This window comes from Engraulis encrasicolus, chromosome 7, assembly GCF_034702125.1.
Source record: "Engraulis encrasicolus isolate BLACKSEA-1 chromosome 7, IST_EnEncr_1.0, whole genome shotgun sequence".
Classification (NCBI taxonomy): Eukaryota; Metazoa; Chordata; class Actinopteri; order Clupeiformes; family Engraulidae; genus Engraulis; species Engraulis encrasicolus.
The window spans coordinates 2,941,545-2,960,654 of record NC_085863.1 but is presented as its reverse complement, the minus strand read 5'-3'; the positions used below and the strand labels follow the sequence as shown (position 1 = coordinate 2,960,654).

At 45.5% G+C, this 19,110-nt stretch overlaps 1 protein-coding gene and 1 long non-coding RNA gene across 4 annotated transcripts in view; both read right to left on the bottom strand.

The window, feature by feature from the left end:
- Positions 1-522: 522 nt before the first annotated feature.
- Positions 523-16,033, bottom strand: LOC134452349 (uncharacterized). The gene is made up of 2 exons (XR_010035444.1): positions 1,365-16,033; positions 523-1,214 (listed from the first exon to the last, which is right to left on the bottom strand). It is a non-coding gene; the product is annotated as an uncharacterized LOC134452349 (long non-coding RNA).
- Positions 16,034-16,806: 773 nt separating this feature from the next.
- zbtb20 (zinc finger and BTB domain containing 20) overlaps positions 16,807-19,110 on the bottom strand; it is a 70,750-nt gene continuing 68,446 nt past the window's right edge. For all 3 annotated transcript variants that reach the window (XM_063202712.1, XM_063202713.1, XM_063202714.1), the window contains one exon: positions 16,807-19,110. This exon is cut by the window's right edge and continues 574 nt beyond it. In XM_063202712.1, coding sequence (XP_063058782.1) covers positions 18,984-19,110 — 127 coding nt within the window. In that variant the 3' untranslated portion in view covers positions 16,807-18,983.

Genomic DNA, 19,110 nt, shown 5'->3' with positions numbered 1-19,110 from the left:
CATTTCAAACCTGTACCGACTTGTCAGTATGTTTGTGTTTGTTTCCAGTAGAGATGCACCGGATCCGGGTTTTTCACAGGATAAGAGTCCGGCAGGATCTTAAGCAGTGGATCCGGTATCCGGCATGTTACCCAAAAATCAGGGTCTGGTGCATCTCTAGACTAGGCTTTTCAGTCAGTCTTTCATAACCCCAATCGCTGCATGGAGTGAAAGCTCTTTGGAAGAGGCCGTTGCAGACAGTGTGGCAGCAAGCCAATGAGTCTAAAACGTAGTTTGAGCCAACGTTATAAAAAGGGCCCATGTGTGCGAGCAGACTATATGTTTCAACCCTTTTGTAGGATCCGGTATCCGGTTCCGGATCCGGCAGGATCTTAAGCAGTGGATCCGGTATCCGGCAGGATCCTAAAAATCAGGATCCGGTGCATCTCTAGTTTCCAGTGTTGATTGTTTGGCAATCATTAAATAGACACTACAGAATGGGGTCTGTGTAAATAGAAAAGCAATGCAAACAAACCAACAAACTATACTTCAATTTGATTCATTTATTAGTTTCCGTTTATAAATACACATCACGATACAAAATAAAGGACAAGGTCAAAGCAATGGGTTATATAGTGCAAAGAACAACAACCTTAAGCTGGTTTCCAATTGTTTTGTTTTTGTTTTTGTCTCATGGTATCATGATTAGGTTTACATATATATACTGTATGCTAGCTTCATCTTCACTACAACAGCTTCACCAAGACGTACAAAGAGAATAAGAAGAAGAGAAGAGAGGAGAAGAAGAGAAGAAGAGAAGAGAAGAGAAGGCACATTAACATGGTTCCCTATGTGTAACGAGTCACAGCACGCTAGCTGGCAAGAGAAACGTACTTTTATTTTATTACGTCTTCTAGAATTTTTTTTTTTTGTTTCGTTTTGAAAAGAACGGCGTAAGGAAGAAAAAAAACAAAACAACAACAAACAAAAAAACAAACAAATCCCTCGATACAAATATATAACACACACACACACACACACACACGCACATACACACACCATCACATCAACTAAAAGTGCCAAAGGTATACGAACTGAAACACGTGAAAGAATGTCGCTAGTTTTTCCCCTCATAATCAAAATCAAACTAAATGTTTAGAAATAAAACTGTTTAAATAAAACTGCACATAATCTGCGACTCTATTCAGGCTACGCTACTGAGACGCTCCCATCTCCTGCAGCCAGAGTGGACATGTCTCTCCCCCAGGACTAGACACCTGCAGATAGAGTGGACATGTCTCTCCCCCAAGACTAGACACCTGCAGCTAGAGTGGCCATGTCTCTCCCATCTCCTGCAGCTAGGGTGGCCATGTCTCTCCCATCACCTGCAGCCAGAGTGGACATGTCTCTCCCATCACCTGCAGCCAGAGTGGACATGTCTCCCCCATCTCCTGCAGCCAGAGTGGACATGTCTCTCCCATCACCTGCAGCCAGAGTGGACATGAGTGGCCCATCACCTGCAGCTAGAGTGGACATGTCTCTCCCATCACCTGCAACTAGAGTGGACATGTCTCTCCCATCTCCTGCAGCTAGAGTGGACATGAGTGGCCCATCACCTGCAACTAGAGTGGACATGTCTCTCCCATCTGCAGCTAGAGTGGACATGTCTCTCCCCCCGGACACTAGAGACTACTGCAGTGATGTCTACAGAGAGGCTACTAGACTCCTGCAGCCAGAGTGGCCTTGTCTCTCCCATCTCCTCCATGTCTCTCCTCCATGTCTCTCCCATCTCCTCCATGTCTCTCCCCCAGGACACTACAGACTCCTGCAGCAAGGCCATGCCTCTCCTTTCCCAGGACACTAGAGACTACTGCAGTGATGTCTACAGATACTAGACTCCTGCAGCCAGAGTATCTCTCCCATCTCCTCCATGTCTCTCCTCCCCCAGGACACTAGAGACTCCTGCCGCCAGAGTGATGTCTACAGAGACCTGCCTGTCTCCCCCACCTCCTCCTCTCCTACCGCCTCCTCCTCTCCTGCCGCCTCCTCCTCTCCTGCCGCCCAGCTCTTCCGGCTGAGGACACAGCGTGACTGAAGGTGCGTTCAGGCCGACGGAGAACCGTGCCCGTGCCCGTTACCACACCTAATCTCCAGCGTTCGAGAACTGGAAAGTTGGGTCGCAATGAATGCGAACCAGAAATGACTTGGGTTTTCTCCATTAACGTGGCAATAACGTGGGCGTCAGCAGGTTCATCTGGTTAACACACAGTCGCGTGTGGAAAAGCGTTCCTGTCGGCCTGAAAAGAGTAGGAGTGCATCCTCTACAGTACACTGGATTTCCAGTCTACTCGGCTGTGCACTCACACAGGTGACCACTAGGGGGTGTACTGCAGGTGCAGGACAGGTGCAGATATACTGTACCCTACTATACTTTATGCTTCCCGTTTTTAAACAATCCCTGGCTGCGCACTCTTCGACCTCGGATAGTTGGAAACTGCTGTCACTCAAAAAATGTCAGCACGTGGTTGGCTGCTTGGCATCTTGCCCCTTCTCACAGCACGAATGTTTGTAAATGGGAAGCCTACGTATGTACATACAGTATGGGAAGTCCCGCCCCCCCTGGGGGATACACATCCTCTTGGCCAATGAGGGAGTGGCGTGCTGGCTGGTGGCCACTCCCACTGGCCCTAGGGGGAAGGTCTGGACCAGGAGGGATCAAAGGTCAGAGTTCAGAGGTGACATCCAGCTGCTAGGAGCTGCTTAGCCACTTAGCCGCTTAGCGCGGCGGGGAGTGGAGCCTCTCACTACACTCTAGCTACTTCATGAGCGAGTCGACTAGTTACACACCTCATCAGCATGGCAACACACCACATGGGCGAGTGTGTGTACATGTGCATGTGTGTGTGTGTGTGTGTGTGTGTGTGTGTGTGTGTGTGTGTGTGTGTGTGTGTGTGAAGAGTGGGGAAAGGGATGCTGGACATAGTTCTGGAGACCTCAGGAGTTCGTGTGTGAGTGTGTGTGTGTGACTGGAGATGTCAGGGGCTCATGTGTGTGTGTGTGTGTGTGTGTGTGTGTGTGTGTGTGTGTGTGTGTGTGTGTGTGTGTGTGTGTGTGTGTGTGTGTGTGAGATTGGAGAAGTCAGGGGTTCATCTCATCTCTATATGGACATCAAGTGAAGGAAAAGGTTCTCACGTAAGGCGAGTGATATTACACAACAACGAAAAAAGGAAAGAAAAGAAATGAACGACAAACCACACATTCTTAGACAAGGAAAAGACTGATGTTTACTTCTATTCCACTCAGATGGCCAGGATCAGCACATAGCAATAAATACAAAACAAAAACAAACAAACAAACAAACAAAACAAGCAAACAGACAAAGAAAACTCCTCCTCGGAGAATCCGATTCCTTCACACAAAACTTAAGGAACACACATCGAAGAGCATGGTCAGTGCACTGCGGATGCAACTCTGTCATATTCTAGAATGTGGTTGCTTGGCGAGCGCGCGGCGCGGTGGAGTTCCAATGTATCTCTTGGTTGGCGTATTGCTATCTCTGTAGAAGGAAGAGGAGCCCGCTCGCACCCGCAGCCAAGGGTGGGGGTCCTTTCTTTTAGTGCAAAATCTCTTGTCCAGGTCGAGAAAGTGGTAAGTTTTTGCTTTAAAATGATTTTTTTGTCAATTTCTGTATTTGATTTGGATACATTGTTGCAACACCAGGTTGTTCTTTAAAGTGTTTTTGCATTAAGTTGTTTTGTTTTGTTTAGTTTTTTTTTTTACTTGTAGTGGTTGGAGGGAGGCCTTTTCACTAGACAGTGGTTTGGAAGTATTTTTGCAAGGGGGTGCTTTTTGAAGATCTACAAGGCATCGTGACTTTTAAAAAAATCTTTCTTTTTTTCAATGAAAAACTGGCTTTCGGAAAATGTGCGTAAGTGGGCAGAAAACCCAAAATAGCACACTACCTGTCTTCTACAGTGTAAAATGTGTTTGTGTTCACCATTTGGGCTATACCTTTGTGTAAAATATAAATAAATCAAGTCAAGTTTGTTACTTTTGGTCACGCAAAAAAAGGAACTGTTTGAAAAGACAGTGAGTATAGAGAAGAGGGTCATCTACAGAGTCCACGCTTGGCATTCACTGGAAACCATTACAGCCAGTTAAACTTAAAAAAGTAAGTTGCCCTGCGGTCTTAAGTTTGTAAGTTAACTCAACTTGAGAAAGCCCAGAGTTTAGTTAACATACAAACTTGAGGCAGCAGGGCAACTTACTTTTTTAAGTTGAACTGGCTTGCAATGTTTTGCAGTGTTGAGGCTGCAAGCCACTAGTCTGACTAGCAGCATATCTATGCAGTGTGCGCAGCGCACATGTGCACTTCGCCATTTCAATGCATTAACCAGAATGCATCGTAATTTCGCAATGCGCATGCATGCTGCATAGACCACACAGAAATAAGCAGTCACAAACGCGGCCAGTGACTTGCAGCCCAAGATCTAATGTCTGCACAATAGCCAATCGGCTTGATTAGGGTTCTCCTATAGCAAATGAGCTTGATTAGGCTCGCTGACTGACACCAGAGACAGCCAATGGCACGCCAGGTGACCAGTCTAGCAGGTCAGGTGACCACGCAGGTGACAACGACCGACAGGACAACACGGCAGATGTGCTCGCAATGACGACCTCACACACACACACGCCCAACGCTCCACACACACACACTGCCACTGCCACACACTCTCTGTGACTTGTGTTGGTTCCCTGTAGCATCTGCATTGACCTGCGCCGCCAAAGCGTGTGTATCTGCACTGGTGTCTGAGGGCTACACAGGACTAATGGCATGGCCATCAGCAGGACAGGAGCCAGCAGGCCTGGCAGCCCATTTGGCGAAAGGTCAAAGGTCATCCAGCTGCGTCTTACAGGAGACGTCCGCTGGCAGACACCACAGATGTAGACCTACAATCCGCAAGCAGACACCATAGATATACAATTTCCCAATGTCAAGTGTTCTAGCCCTCGTAGTGCGTGAAATGCCCAGTGATTGCATACTCTTTGGTGAACTCCGTGGAGTATCCAATCACTAGGCGTTTGATGCACTACCAAGGCTAGGACACTTGACATTGGGAAATGGTAATATACTGTTTCTATATCAGACAGACACCACAGATATACTGTATCTATGCCTGGACAGACAGGTGTTCATGTTGCTGAAGTCAGACTCTGGAGAGCGGAGGACATGTTGCTAAGGTCAATAGGCACTGAGATGCCAGCCATGTCGGTAAGGGCAGGTCTGCTGATTAGAGCCAAGATTGTGCAAGCAAGAACCCAGGAGATAATGTTACACTTTTTCCTCTTTTTGTACAAAACACACATAAAAGTAGTGTCAGAAGTATTCAAGACAGGTAATAACAACAAAATCATCTGAAATCCTCATCTGAAGAAAAAAAAACAGGTGCAGAACTCAGTTCACCCATGGGGACAAGGTGCTAGCAATGCTAAGGTGCTAGCAAAGCTAAGGTGCTAGCAATGCTGAGAGTGTTCCTCTGCTGGGGAGTGTAGAGGAAACAGCATTGGCGCCCTCCACAGGGCTGGGGGAGGCAGTGGCCACATTAAATAACATAATAGGGGCATACAGTATTAAGGGCACATTAATGGGGCAGGTCCAGGGAATATAAATTCGTTAAAGGGGCAGTTGTTCATTTCTCATTGGTCAATTTCTGTTCCTACCAAACTGTCCTACCTCGAAATGTTTTGTGTGAATGTGTGTGTGTGTGTTGTGGTGTTTGCTTGGATATGTGACGTCGGGGTTGTGTGTGTGTGTGTGTGTGTGTTTCTGTTATTCAGAAGAAAAAGCTGCAGTGCTCTGAACTTAAAGCTACTTTAATTACATAGAATATTGCTGGTTTTCATAGCAACAGCTGCTGGGCATCCGGGGCATTAACAATCCGGCTGGCCACGCCCCTACTGGACAAGATCACGCCCACATCGGACAAGGGCGCGCCCCGACTGGGCATGTTGGGAACATCTACAGCTGTGACTTGTTTTGGTCTAGTTAGTAGTTTCTTTTCACATCAACTCAACACAAGATCTGGACCCCGAAAGATGCTCGAAAGCATCGTAGCAACACAGTTAGCAACTTCTTAGATTTCCAATGGAGAGTTGCATTGGAACCTAGTAAGTTGCTAACTTAGTGAGCAACAATGTTGTCGAGAAACGCACCCCGTGTAGCTTAATAAGGAAAGGAAAGCATTCCTACTTTAAAAAATTATTCTTTTTCAACTTTTTGAAATGCTGTTGGCAGTATTTGTGTTTGCAATAAGGAGTGTGTACATTCTAAATTCGCAGACAAGGGTATTTAAGAGGCTTTAATTCCAGCATTGTTTAAAAGGGGAGGGGCTACATTTAGCAAAGGGGATGTGACTAGTGTGTGTGTGTCTGTGTGTGTGTGTGTGCGTGATTGGGCTGTTGGGAGAGTGTACAGGTATGTGTGTGTGTGTGCTGATGGGTCAGCTTGCAGGGTTGTCTATGTGTATGTTTTTTGGGTCAATGTCTATGGCCCAGTGTGTACGTGTGAGTGAGTGGACTGTGGTCTATTGTTTTTGGGTCAGGAAGCCGGGTCAACTTTGTATCTGTGTGTGTGTGTGTGTGTGTGTGTGTGTGTGTGTGTGTGTGTGTGTGTGTGTGTGTGTGTGTGTGTGTGTGTGTGTGTGTGTGTGAACTGCGACTGTCATGTCCACTAAAAACATCCACTAACTCATCCCTATGACAACAACAAACAACAACAACAAACAACAACAACAACAAAAGACGCCATAAACAACAGTGAGGTCATCAACACCCCAGCTAGCAGCATGGCATCACGCAAAAGCGTTTGGATAACACGCCGGCTTGAACCGCCTGTCGCGTGCGTACTGTACACTAGGAGCTTTGCGTGTTAACATGTGCACTACAACGTCCTGTGACAGGCTAGGGTTAGTGGTGGTTTTGTTCTGGGCAGAATTTGGCCATTCTCCTAACTTGTTGCGCTGTTCTTGGCAAACGTGAAAAGGCAGAAACGTTGCTTTGCTGACAGGTTAGGGTCAGGGATGGTTGTAGTCAGGGCACGGCTGAGCGTTTTCATGTTTAGCAACAGAATTTTGCCGCGGGCCACAGAAATTCCCGACGACGGCAAGAAAACTAACCTGCCTCGCGTGAGCCTGGTCACGTGACAAAAATGCTTTACTGTGGCGTTGCAGAGCACAACTTAACATGCAAAGTAAGTGCACCTTGCCACAACACGGCGTTGCAGAGCACAACTTAACATGCAAAGTAAGTGCACCTCGCCACAACACGGCGTGAGATAAGTACGCCTTTGCATGATGCTAGCCTGCGGCCTGGTGATGGACACCCCAGCTGGGTGATATCTATCTGCAACATATCTTCTCGTATAAGCCATTAGCCACTGGTATGTTTCTGAATAAATTGTATGAAGCCTGTAAAATATGTATGTACTGTATGTTTATGTATAATATATAATATTGTACAACTGCATATTAGAATATCATACACCAGAGTAATGTTAAATGGAGTACTGTAATATAAACTGTATGTTATCTTGTAATCTATGTCATCTTAAACTGTAGTCTTTGGGTTATGTGAAGTTAGTTAAGTATATCCTTGTACGGCTAAAGACCTACATTGCAAACAGTGGGTTATATTATAGTGAGATGGACATGAGGAGGAAACAGAAGCTGAAACGGAATGCGGAGTAAAAGAATGGCGGCTGGAAGGCGGTCGGTCGGTTGGTGTGCTAGTGTCGATACGCTACGCTAACAGCAGGCAGAGCTAGATATATAGCAGTTTAGATTGTGTTTACATCATGTGTTCAGGAGGACTATAGTACAAAGGAGGGGGGTACAGTATCGGATGATAGCAGTTTACAGTATTGGATGTCGTTCAGGCGTTCTGGGTGATGCTGCCATAGCAGCTTGTTATTGCTCACGCTACTCTCCTCACGGCAACAAAACAATCTCAATTAATGGCAGTGGAGAGACCCGACAACAGGCTAACCCAACAACACGCTAACAACACGCTAACCCGTGGCAACCCAACAACACGCTAACCTGACAACACGTGAACAACACGCTAACCCATGCCAACCCAACAACATGTTAGCAACATGCTAATGACACACTAACAAGTGGCAACCAAACAGCACGCTAACCCAACAACAAGCTAACCCAACAACAAGCTAACCCGTGGCAAGCCAACAACATATTAACAAGCAGTGGAGACACCCAACAAAACCGCTAACGACCCGCTAACCAGTTACAACCCAACAACGCGTTCACCAGTGGAGAGCCACAATAACTCGCTAACCAGTGGAGATCTAGCAAAAAGCTAACAGTTAGCAACCCAAAAACGCACTAAACACACCAACAACACTCTAACTTTGACCCATCTCACTCAGACAGCAGACTCATCTTTGTACAAATTCATAAGGTGACTGTATGAACTGCTCCCTCTCTACAAGGTCACTTTGTCTCTGGTCTTTATGAACTAGGTCACTCACTATCAGGCAGTCTGGATGGTCTCTGTGTTGTTCAAGGTCACAGGGATGCTTTGCGATCGATTCCACTGTTTTCAATTTCAACCCTGCACACCGACACCGATGTCTACGGATTTCCGCTGATGTTGGCTGCCAATTACGGCAGAGCTCTATTTCGTTGGAGCAGCTCATTGTTAATCCTGCTCTGCTGTGATGAAAATGACTACTCATTGTTTATAGCACGTCTGCGACAGTGTGCAGGGCTAACCGAAGTTGTCGGAAGCGATAGTGCTCCGCAGTGCTGTCGCAACGGATGTGCCCTTAGAGCTGGAGTGTGTTCTAATGCGACGTATGTATGTGTGGGGGGGGGTGTGTTGATGTTGCACACGACAGTGTCCCTTAGGCACTTGTTGTCTGATCTACAAATACAAATCTTATCATGCAGTGTCTAAATGTCCACAATGGCAACTCACCAGCCCAATCCACCATCACCTCCTGGCAAAGGGAGGGAGTATCAAACACATATTTACAGCCCCATTAGTTTTCCTGATGCAATGAACCAGAGTTGTATATGGTGAGAGTAACAGGTGTAATGAACCAGAGTTGTACAAAGTAAAAGTAACAGGTGTAATGTAATCACAACACTAGTGGTATGATATTACAAAGTTGAAACCATGTCATATATCACTAATATTGTGATTACACCTTAATGAGTATTACTTTACACAACTCTGCCTGCACTGAGCAGATTCTTACTGTGGGGACAGTTCACCTTCACCTGTTGTTATGGGAACTTGCATAAGGTTAGAGTATCAGGGGGGGCGTGACCAAGTGGTCTCCACGGAGACAGAACATCCCACTTTCAGATGCATGGCAGGCCACGGGGGCCAATCAGGAGAGCCCACTCCGGTGACCTCACTCTGCTCTACCTGAATGTCACAGTGTGTTACTAAAAGGCATCAGAGGACCCACACGGTCATTTGCATGTTGTCACCTCAAGGTTATCACAAGGTCGTATCATTAGCACTTCACCTTCCGTACGTTTTCACACGGGGCCTGCTGCTCCCCTTGCTGTAGTTTGATGGCACACACAACGTCAACGCCAAATGCAAAACTAATTACTCGAGACGCCACCAAGCATACGCCATCAAGCATACGCCACCAAGAATACACCTCAGCATTAAGGCAGGCTAGCTGGGGCGGCGAAGAGAGTGTAGGTAAGAGTTAAATGCCACCTTTGGTCTCTATGATGGATGGTATCCCACAGCAGCTTGGTAGGCAAACTCCAGCCTACTGTACTTCTCGAAGGCATTGACTACTGATTTAAATCCTTCTGACTTCTATCCTTCTGAGATATATCCTTCAAAGGGTTTTTAAATACTGCAACTACCTTGACCCAAACGAGAGTGCTTAGGATATAACTCAGAAATATATGAAGTCGTAAAAGGAATAACCAGATGCACCCCTTCAACTTGGAGAAAAGACTATAGAGCGCTCGCTATACTTTCCTCTTGCCATTTCTCGTGTTGCTAACCTGTAACTTGCCAATGGGAAATTGCATCGCAACAAAGTAAGTTGCTATGACGACGCTGTCGTTGTCGAGATCGAGAAACGCACCCCAGAAGGGCCAACAGGTCACGCGCTCCAACCAGGACGGCAGCACGTGATGGACATTACGCCCACGGCTTTGCCCATCAGAAGATCGTGAAGCTAACAGATGAAGACATCGCTGTTATGGCTACTCTACTATACAAAGCGAACATTCTCTCACATGGCCGTGACAAAACCCTCAACCCCACGTAAACATCAAAACTACTTCACAGCACAATACATCCACTCTGCACTTGGTTTCAACCGACCAGGAGGAGCAACGACAAATGACAAACGGCAAAGACAGATGAACCTGAAGACATCCTAACGCTTCTATCACCTCGCACCCTCCTGTTGTTAATGAAACTAGAGAAGCTATAGACCAACAGGAAACAGAAGAAGAAGAAGAAGTACGAATGTATGATGAGAATTGTAACGGCATACTGCGAGTACACAAATGCATACACTGTTCATTATTTTCTTTTCAAACTGACACATATCTAAGAGCGCGAAGACTTCTGCAGTGAGGAACTAGCATGCTACAGGAGCAACTGGAGGAGAGAGGGCCGGTACTGATGCTAAAGCTAGGCCTTAGCCCACCGCTAACCTAAACACATTCGACACACCCAACACACACACACACACATACACGCACGCACGCACGCACACACACACACACACAGACAGGATGCCTTATTCTCCTCAACACAGATGCAGACAGAAAAGAGCTTGTTGCGATACGACATGTCCACTTGTGGAAAGGAAGTATTTCTACAGAAAGAGGATTGTATTGTATACACACACACACACTGCACCTTATACACACTATCACACGCGTTTATCAACATCACACACACACACACCACACACACACACGCAAGCATTCATCAACATCAAAATACTGGTGGACGCCACTGCTGTGTGTGGACGTGTTGACTGCATTGGTATTTAGGGCGGCTAGCATGGCGGCTAGCTAAGCTAAGATGTCAAATGCTATTGATGAGGCTGTCGTACATCCTGATACAATCAACGACGACAAGCTGACAAGCCAACACACAGAACTGATGTGACGGAGTCGATGGTAAACAAAAATTGGATACATCTTCGCCTACTTGTTTCTCACGACTGAAAAGGGTGAGAAGCTAAAAATGACTGAACACGCAGGCTCCTCCCTCATTTATAACCCCTCCCACTTCAGTCGAGGCCCGCCGCTCTCTTTTGCAAGAGGCGGTGCCACCATCTTCAATATGCTCTTACAACACACGCTGCTAAGCTGCAGAAGACAAAATTATTTCATAAAACGTCCGGTTCTATCATTTGATTAAACTAATCAGACAGCACATCTTTAAGTAGTGCATTTCTTGGAATTAGAATTAAGGCAAGTGTGTGTGTGTTTGTGTGTGAAAGAGAGAGATGTGTGTGAATATAATATATTATATACATGCACAGTGAATGACTAGCCTTCCATCAGCACCGTCCCGGTCTGAGGAGGAATGCTGGTGTTCAATCGAGCTCTGCGATTGGCTAGGCTTAGCCATGCTGTTCAACCGAGCTCTGCGATTGGCTGGTCTAGGCTATGCCGGCTTATACCCCTCTCCAATTGGTTGGTATGGGTCGTGGTGGCTAATGTCATTGGCCGCCGCATCAGTAGAAGCCGAGCTGTACTTGAATGTTGATGCTAATGCGTCCGTCTGCTACGCTGTGTTGTTTTCACTTTGTACTGGGCTGCTGCACTGAATGTCGTCTCTATTAACGTCGTGCTGAATGCCACGAATGCCACGAATGCCACGCTCAACAAATCGAGAAATATTCAACTTCTGATCTAGTGCTTTCTCTATGTGGTCACCCCACCCTCTTACTTTGGCAATCGAATTTGTGTGATTCAAGGATGACCAGCTAGCATCTCAGTGCAAACTGTGCAGGGGTGGTGACAAACTTTCAGTAGAGTGGTGAGCTAGCAGATGGACGCTATATGCTGTTTTATTTTTAATCAGGAGACACTTTGGAATACTGTACGGCAACTAAGTCATCAACTTTGCATGGTACTGAATATGTTATGTTAAGCTGGTTATTAGAAGTTCTTTCCACTAGTTTACAAACTTTTTTGGGCCAAATGAGCTTCCATACAAAACAATCAAACCCCATTTGATCTGAGCTTGTCTAAGCCAGAGACTAACCATAAGATGCTGATGGTGTGACCTTGTTCCCTCTTTCTGTACCGTGACAAAATGTTGGCATTGTACAGGTCTGCTAAGAAGCCAAAGGTCTAGTCAGTGAACATGGCAATGGAGTCATACGTCACAGCTAACCAGCTGATAGTGACATCATGTGACAAAGCTAAGCAGCTAATCTGGCACCTGATGCGTATAGATCGTCATCAGATGCAGAGATCAGCATCGTCAGGCTAATCAGTTAGCACCTCAAAGGCCCAAAAAAACGCAAGTACAGAAACATGACACAGCCAAGTTGTACATCGGCCATCTCTGTGGCGTCACAAGACAACTTTAATCACCGTCCAGAACATCTATGGCATCTTCCACACGTGACACGCAGTCGCGTAGCACATCCTAGCTAACACAGCAGTGGCACCAGCATAGCAACTTAGCTTGTTGCAGTGTCATTTGTAACCAGCTAAGTTGCTAAATGCAAAGCTTTTGACAAACTGGGTATTAAACATCTTGCAGTTCCGATACACGCCCTGGACTGCATAGACTGGCATACTGCCAGTGCTAACCAAAGGAGGCACAAGTATCCTCTGATCAAGAGTGCCGTAGCCCTCCGTCGCTCTTTCATAGCACAGCTCCAACACTATAGTTAGCAATGTGCACCTGTGTGGCAGAGGGTGTAGTGCTAACTGAAATGAGCTGAGTCTAAAACTGTACTTTCAATGTGCACACAAACACTTGCGTAGAATACAAATCCACCATGATGTATGCACGTACTGGCTTGTGGTTATGTGCAGGGCATACAGTATAAACACTTCTCTTGGAGGCCTCTAGGTGGTGGTGGTGCGCCTCTTGTTTGGAAGAACCGTCGATAGCTTTGGGTTTCAAACACGCTCAAGGACATCCATTAGCAGCCCCGCCTCCACACCCAGGTCGGCCAATAAGGAGCCTTTATCTATCTAGAGTGGGTAACTAGAGCCAATAGGAAGGCTCCGTTAGCAGCCCCGAAGGATCATTTACAGCAAGGGACGTTTACGAAAGACATTTAGAATGTTTTGTAACTGAAGACTGTTCAAAATGGAGCTATTGTTTTATTTTGTTGTCATAACTAACTGATGGTGATAAAATGAAGGCGTCAAAATGAGCTACTGTTCAAAAGGAAGGAGGAAGACACACACACACACACACACACACACACACACACACACACACACACACACACACACACACACACACACACATACACACACACACAAGGAAGATAAGAGGGAGGACTGAAACACAGTATAGCAATGCTAGCGGGATACTCAGACAAACAAAAGAAAGCAAAAACAAGCTTTCAAAAAAACTAAAAAGCTTCAAAATAGTACAAGTAATGAAACAAACAAAAGGTTCAAACAACACTCTTTCAAAATACCCCTCTCCACCCATCCTAATTCACATCCCCCAAAATAACAAACAAATAAAAAATATATATTTGCCATTATTCATCTCTAAAAACTATAATCTAGTATCTCGGTGTAACAGCATCATAAAACGAACTGTGATGATTATTAAGAAGATCACAATTATCAATAAAACAGTAAATAGTGCACTTTTGTGGGGTATTCATTTTTTTCTCGAAAAAACAGTGCAATGTAGATGCAACATTTTTTTCCGCAAAAATATGCAACAGCACCCCCTGTGGCCGACAGGGGGAAAGGTGACGCACACTCACACACACACACATACACGCACGCAGACTCTTTCATGCCACAGTTCTGCCTTTTTTAAATTTCTATTCATTCAAAGACAATATTCCATAAACCACAACAGACAACAGTTCTTGAAACAAACAAAAAAATTACAAAATCACTGTTTCAGTCTCATACAGACAAAGTAAATGGTACAATGCAGAAAAAACAATTGAACAACATTTAAAAAAAACAATAGAACACATTTCTGTGTTTTTTTTCTCATTTATCAAACTAAAGCACAGGCGACATTTAGGAAGTGAACATGTGCAAATTAAAAAGTGGAAAAAAAAGAGAAAAAAACACTAGCATTTGTCCTGTACGCCACGATTCATGTATGATTTATGGATATTGTATTGTACTATTTCTGTCTGGTTGTCTGCTTTTCTTATCATTTTTTTAAAGATGTTTTTTTTGTTTGTTTCCGTCTGTTTTTATTGTTGTGGGAGTTTAGCCTGTGCACTATTGTTTCCATCTGGATAGCAGAATATGTTTCTGGATAACTATTATTTTCGTCTGTTTCTATTGTTTTCGGATAGCAAAAAGTGTTTGTTGATTCTGAAGTCGTTGTCAAGGAGACGTTTGTTTGAAGCACAGTGGTAAAGGAAGAGGCAGCTCAAACACACACGTGTGAGGGGGACAGAGGCGTTGGCTAGCACACGTGTGTGTGTGTGTGTGTGTGTGTGTGTGTGTGTGTGTGTGTGTGTGTGTGTGTGTGTGTGTGTGTGTGTGTGTGTGTAAGGGGGCAACAGGGTCACTGCCTGGGGGCTAGGCTAGGCTAGGTAGCTAGCTAGCTAGCAGAGCCTTGCTCACAGCTAGCCCACAGCATAGCTATCTTCGGAAGCTAACAGCTAACAGCTAACCCCTCCATTGCAATGCCTTGTTGAGCCTTCGCTAGCCTACTGAAGCCAACACCTGGCATAGCATAGGCCTTCCCAGGTAGCCTGGCACACACGTGTTGTTCCCCAGGCTCGGCAGTGGCGGGAACAAGCAGCTTAGCTGTGGCCGTTAGCACATTAGCGTTTCTCGCTCTCTCTCTATGCTCGCTCGCTGGCTAAAGCTGCCCTTAGGAATGTATGTGACTGCTGAAGGTGCATTTTAGTCGCTTTACAATTCGCTCTGACTCAAAGTCTGTTCGTGCTGGAAACAGCGCGGCTGGAGTGCACCAATTACACATTCAACATCTCATCTCAGTTCTAAATACAAACAAATAGCTTACTGGACAATACCAAGCATGCAAAAACACAGATATTAGGAAGCTGTCTCAGCCCCCATGTCAACAACCATCCTCCAGCAGAAGCAAGATGAACAGGCTAACTGGTGCTCAACGGTAACCATTGTAACCTCCTCCAACCAGAGCTGGTCTTGCCCAATCACAGCGAGACCTCTACACCAGCCCCCGCCCATATAGACCTCTGCCTGCTCTGATTGGCTCTGAAACACTGCTGTACTTCCTGAAGTGGCTTGTTGTTGTTGAGTTGCATATCTGACGTGGTGTGTGTTTGTTTTGGTTGCTGTGTGTTTGGTCACTCACGCACTGGTGGGCAGCTGGTGTAGAACGTGACATTAGGACTGGGGGCGGAGCTTATCTGGTGGCATTTAGACTTGGAGGCGGGGCTTATATTGTGTCATTAGAGTTGGGAGGCGGAGCTGGGGTGGGGTTATATGATGTCATTAGAGTTGGGGGAGGGGTTCATCTGGTGACATTCAGGATGCATGGGGGACATCAGGGCTTCAGGAGGGGGGTGTGTCTTGATTAGGGGGGGGGGGGGGTTGGGGGGTATTGGGAGAAGGGGGTGTCGGGGAGAAGGTGAGTGGGGGTCAGAGGGGGAGAGGAGGTGTATGGGGGTATTAGGGCGAAGGCAGGGGAGTTTTCAGGAATCAATCATCACTGTACGGCACCGACACTCACAGAATGAGCAGGCACCCTGAACACATTGGACTCCTCTACACACCCTCTAACACAACGGCTGGGAGAGGAGAGGAGAGAGGAGAGGAGAGGAGAGGAGGAGAAGAGAGGAGAGGAGAGGAGAGAGGAGAGGGGAGGAGAGGAGAGGAGGAGAAGAGAGGAGAGGAGAGGAGAGAGGAGAGGAGAGAGATGGAGAGAGGAGAGAGAGATGGAGAGAGGAGAGGAGAGGAGAGGAGGAGAGAGAGATGGAGAGAGGAGAGGAGAGGAGGAGAGAGGAGGAGAGGAGAGGAGGAGAGAGAGGAGAGGAGGAGGAGAGAGGAGAGGAGAGGAGAGGAGGAGAAGAGAGGAGAGGAGAGGAGAGGAGAGGAGAGGAGAGAGGAGAGGGGTGTAGAGGAGAGGGGTGTAGAGGAGGCAGGGAAGGAGGGGAGTGGAGAGGAGAGGAGGGGAGTAGAGGAGAGGAGAGAGGAAGAGAGGAACTTGGTTTGGCAAGAAACAGTTACAGAAGACTGAGGGAAATTTAGAATACTAAACAAAATTTTAAAAAACATTTTAGAAGGAGTCACACAGAATAGAACATGAGTGCAAATCTTATGTGGCTGACTGCTTCAGTAAGTGCAAAACAAAACAAAAACACTTTTGATCAAGTTATTTTGGGTTAAAAGGCAAAATAGGGCTTTTGATTTCTTTTTTTCCCCAGAAGGTGCCAAAAGCTACCACTAGGTGGCAGCATTACGCTTTGTTTTTTTTTCTTTTACATGAGACTTGGTGTCTTCTCAAGACGAGTCTCGGAAAGGAACTGTTTTTACGCTTCTTGGATAAAGTCAGATAATGCTTTAGGTTACTTTTTGAATAAAACTGTTGTGTGCATCAATGTAATTTCAGTGGAAGAGGTCTTTAAAAACAGTCGTGTTTTTGTGTGTGTGTAGTTTTTTTTGTTGTTTTATATTTTTTTTTGCAATAAGGAATTCTTGTGGCAGTGTGATGCAGATCAAACCAATCAAACATAATGTGCGTTAAAGCGTTACGTTTTTTCTTCCTCTAAGGTTTTTTTTTTTGCTTTGGATATTTATAAAAACAAGCACAAAATGTGGAATAAGTTGACCTTCGAGCTATAGTGACTATAAAATCTACTTAAGTATTGACAAGATCAACATCCACGACAATGAAGAAATTTGAAGATGAAGTTTGAAATTAAAATGAGACACACTGATCGCACTAATCGCATAAAAGCATTATTCTCTCAACCGTTACACCGTTTAAAGAACCACGTTTGCCATTTTTCTGGAGTTCTACTTTACAAGCCAAATTGTACCACGTGCTTTTCTTTTTTCTTTTTTTTTACGATGACAATGACAATTGTCACAAGAACAGCTGCAACATGACGTGCCATCATCTCCCCTCACGTCTACACGGCCAATAAATAACAAAAAGGACCATCATCATCATCATCATCATCATCATCATCATCATGATTAAACATCGTGGCACAGCAACACGAGTCATCTTCACTAATCACAAACCCAGTGTCAACATCTCACCGTTACAATCCCCCACAATGATGAACAAATGAACAAGGCATATCTGTGTCGCTTTTTTTTTCTTCTTTTTTTTTGTTTTGTTTTTCTTTTGTAATTTCTTTGTGTCATTGATAAAAGTAATATAAAATTGTGTCAACATGTACTATATTGATACCACAGTTATCCTTGAACGCTTTTTTTTGAGCCGTTCAAAGTTCGGTCTACAGCTAAAATCCAAACATATTTGTAGATATCCAACGCTTAGACTGTGAAACGGTAACATGGCAATGCCTTGGAAATATTCTATAGTACAACGCTGTGATATTGGACTGCTGACGTGTAGAACTGCGGACGAGTGGATATGTCCAGTCGCCAGCTACACAGCTGTGTGTGTGTGTGTGTGTGTGTGTGTGTGTGTGTGTGTGTGTGAGAGAGATAAGGAAAGAGAGAGAGAGAGAGAGAGAGAGAGAGCGTGTGTGTGTGTGTGTGTGAGTGGGTGTGCGTGTGAGAGAGAGAGAGAGAGAGAGAGAGAGAGAGAGAGAGAGAGAGAGAGAGTGTGTGTGTCCATAGTTGCCTGCTCCAGAGCTCCGCATGCCCCCCGTCTTCAGACTGCTGTGGAGCACGAGAGAATGGAACTGGCTTTCAGGCATCTGAATGTGTGTGTGTGTGTGCGTGTGTGTGTGTGTGTGTGTGTGTGTGTGCATGCGAAAAGAGTTCTGAATCTTAGGTTTTTTTCTTTTTTTTAACGCCAGATTCTGGTAGTGTTTAACACATAACGTGATCGGCAATACACACAGGACTTATTTTAAGCTCAGTCAGAGCATCCACACATCTTCACCTTATTACGGATTGGTTTAGAGGCCGCCTAGCAACAGCTGTGTCGCCGCGATCCAGCCAGTGGATTGGTCGACACGCCAGCATCACACCAGCCTTTAAGGCAACAATGAAGGAATTCTTAACACCAAGAAATCAAATCATACCATAAAGCCAACGAGAACAAAACACATAAACACGCTGTTTTAAAAGGGAAACATCGTAAGATAAAGACAAAATATTTCAAAAATGTGCCAGTAGTAATAGCATACATGTGCTAACAACATATATATATATTTATATATATATATGTATTTATATATATATTCAAACATTGCCTTCAAAAAGATCACTTAAGACAATTAAAAAAAGGAAAAAACAAAAGAACATAAAAAATCTAGTGCCATTGTAGTTATTTTTTCATATCCTCCATTCATGTGTTCCTCCTCTGTGTTCATAGCAAACAAACAGGAAGTTCTTTTGTGTGATTTGGGGAGTCGTACTGGAACTGTAAGGGGTGGAGTCAGGCGGCCGGCTGTGTTCTGAGAAGGTGGAGTTGGAATCATGATGTATTCCGCTGATGCTGATTGGTTCTCTGGTTACTTGTTTGGACTGAAAGGATTTCTATTGGTTGCTGGGTGGACTGAAAGATTTGGACTGGTTGGTTGGTTGCCAGGTGTGGACTGAAAGCTTTTTGATTGGTTGGGCTGAGTGGAACGTGACTGGTTGCCGGGTGGACTGTGGCTGGCTGGCTGGCTATCCGTCGGTGACGTGCATGCGCATGTGCTCGTTGAAGGCGTCCATCTGCTCGAACTTGGCGGGACAAACGGAACACACGTACGTCGTCGACTCCTGGTGGGCTGCGCCCTCCGACACCACAGGC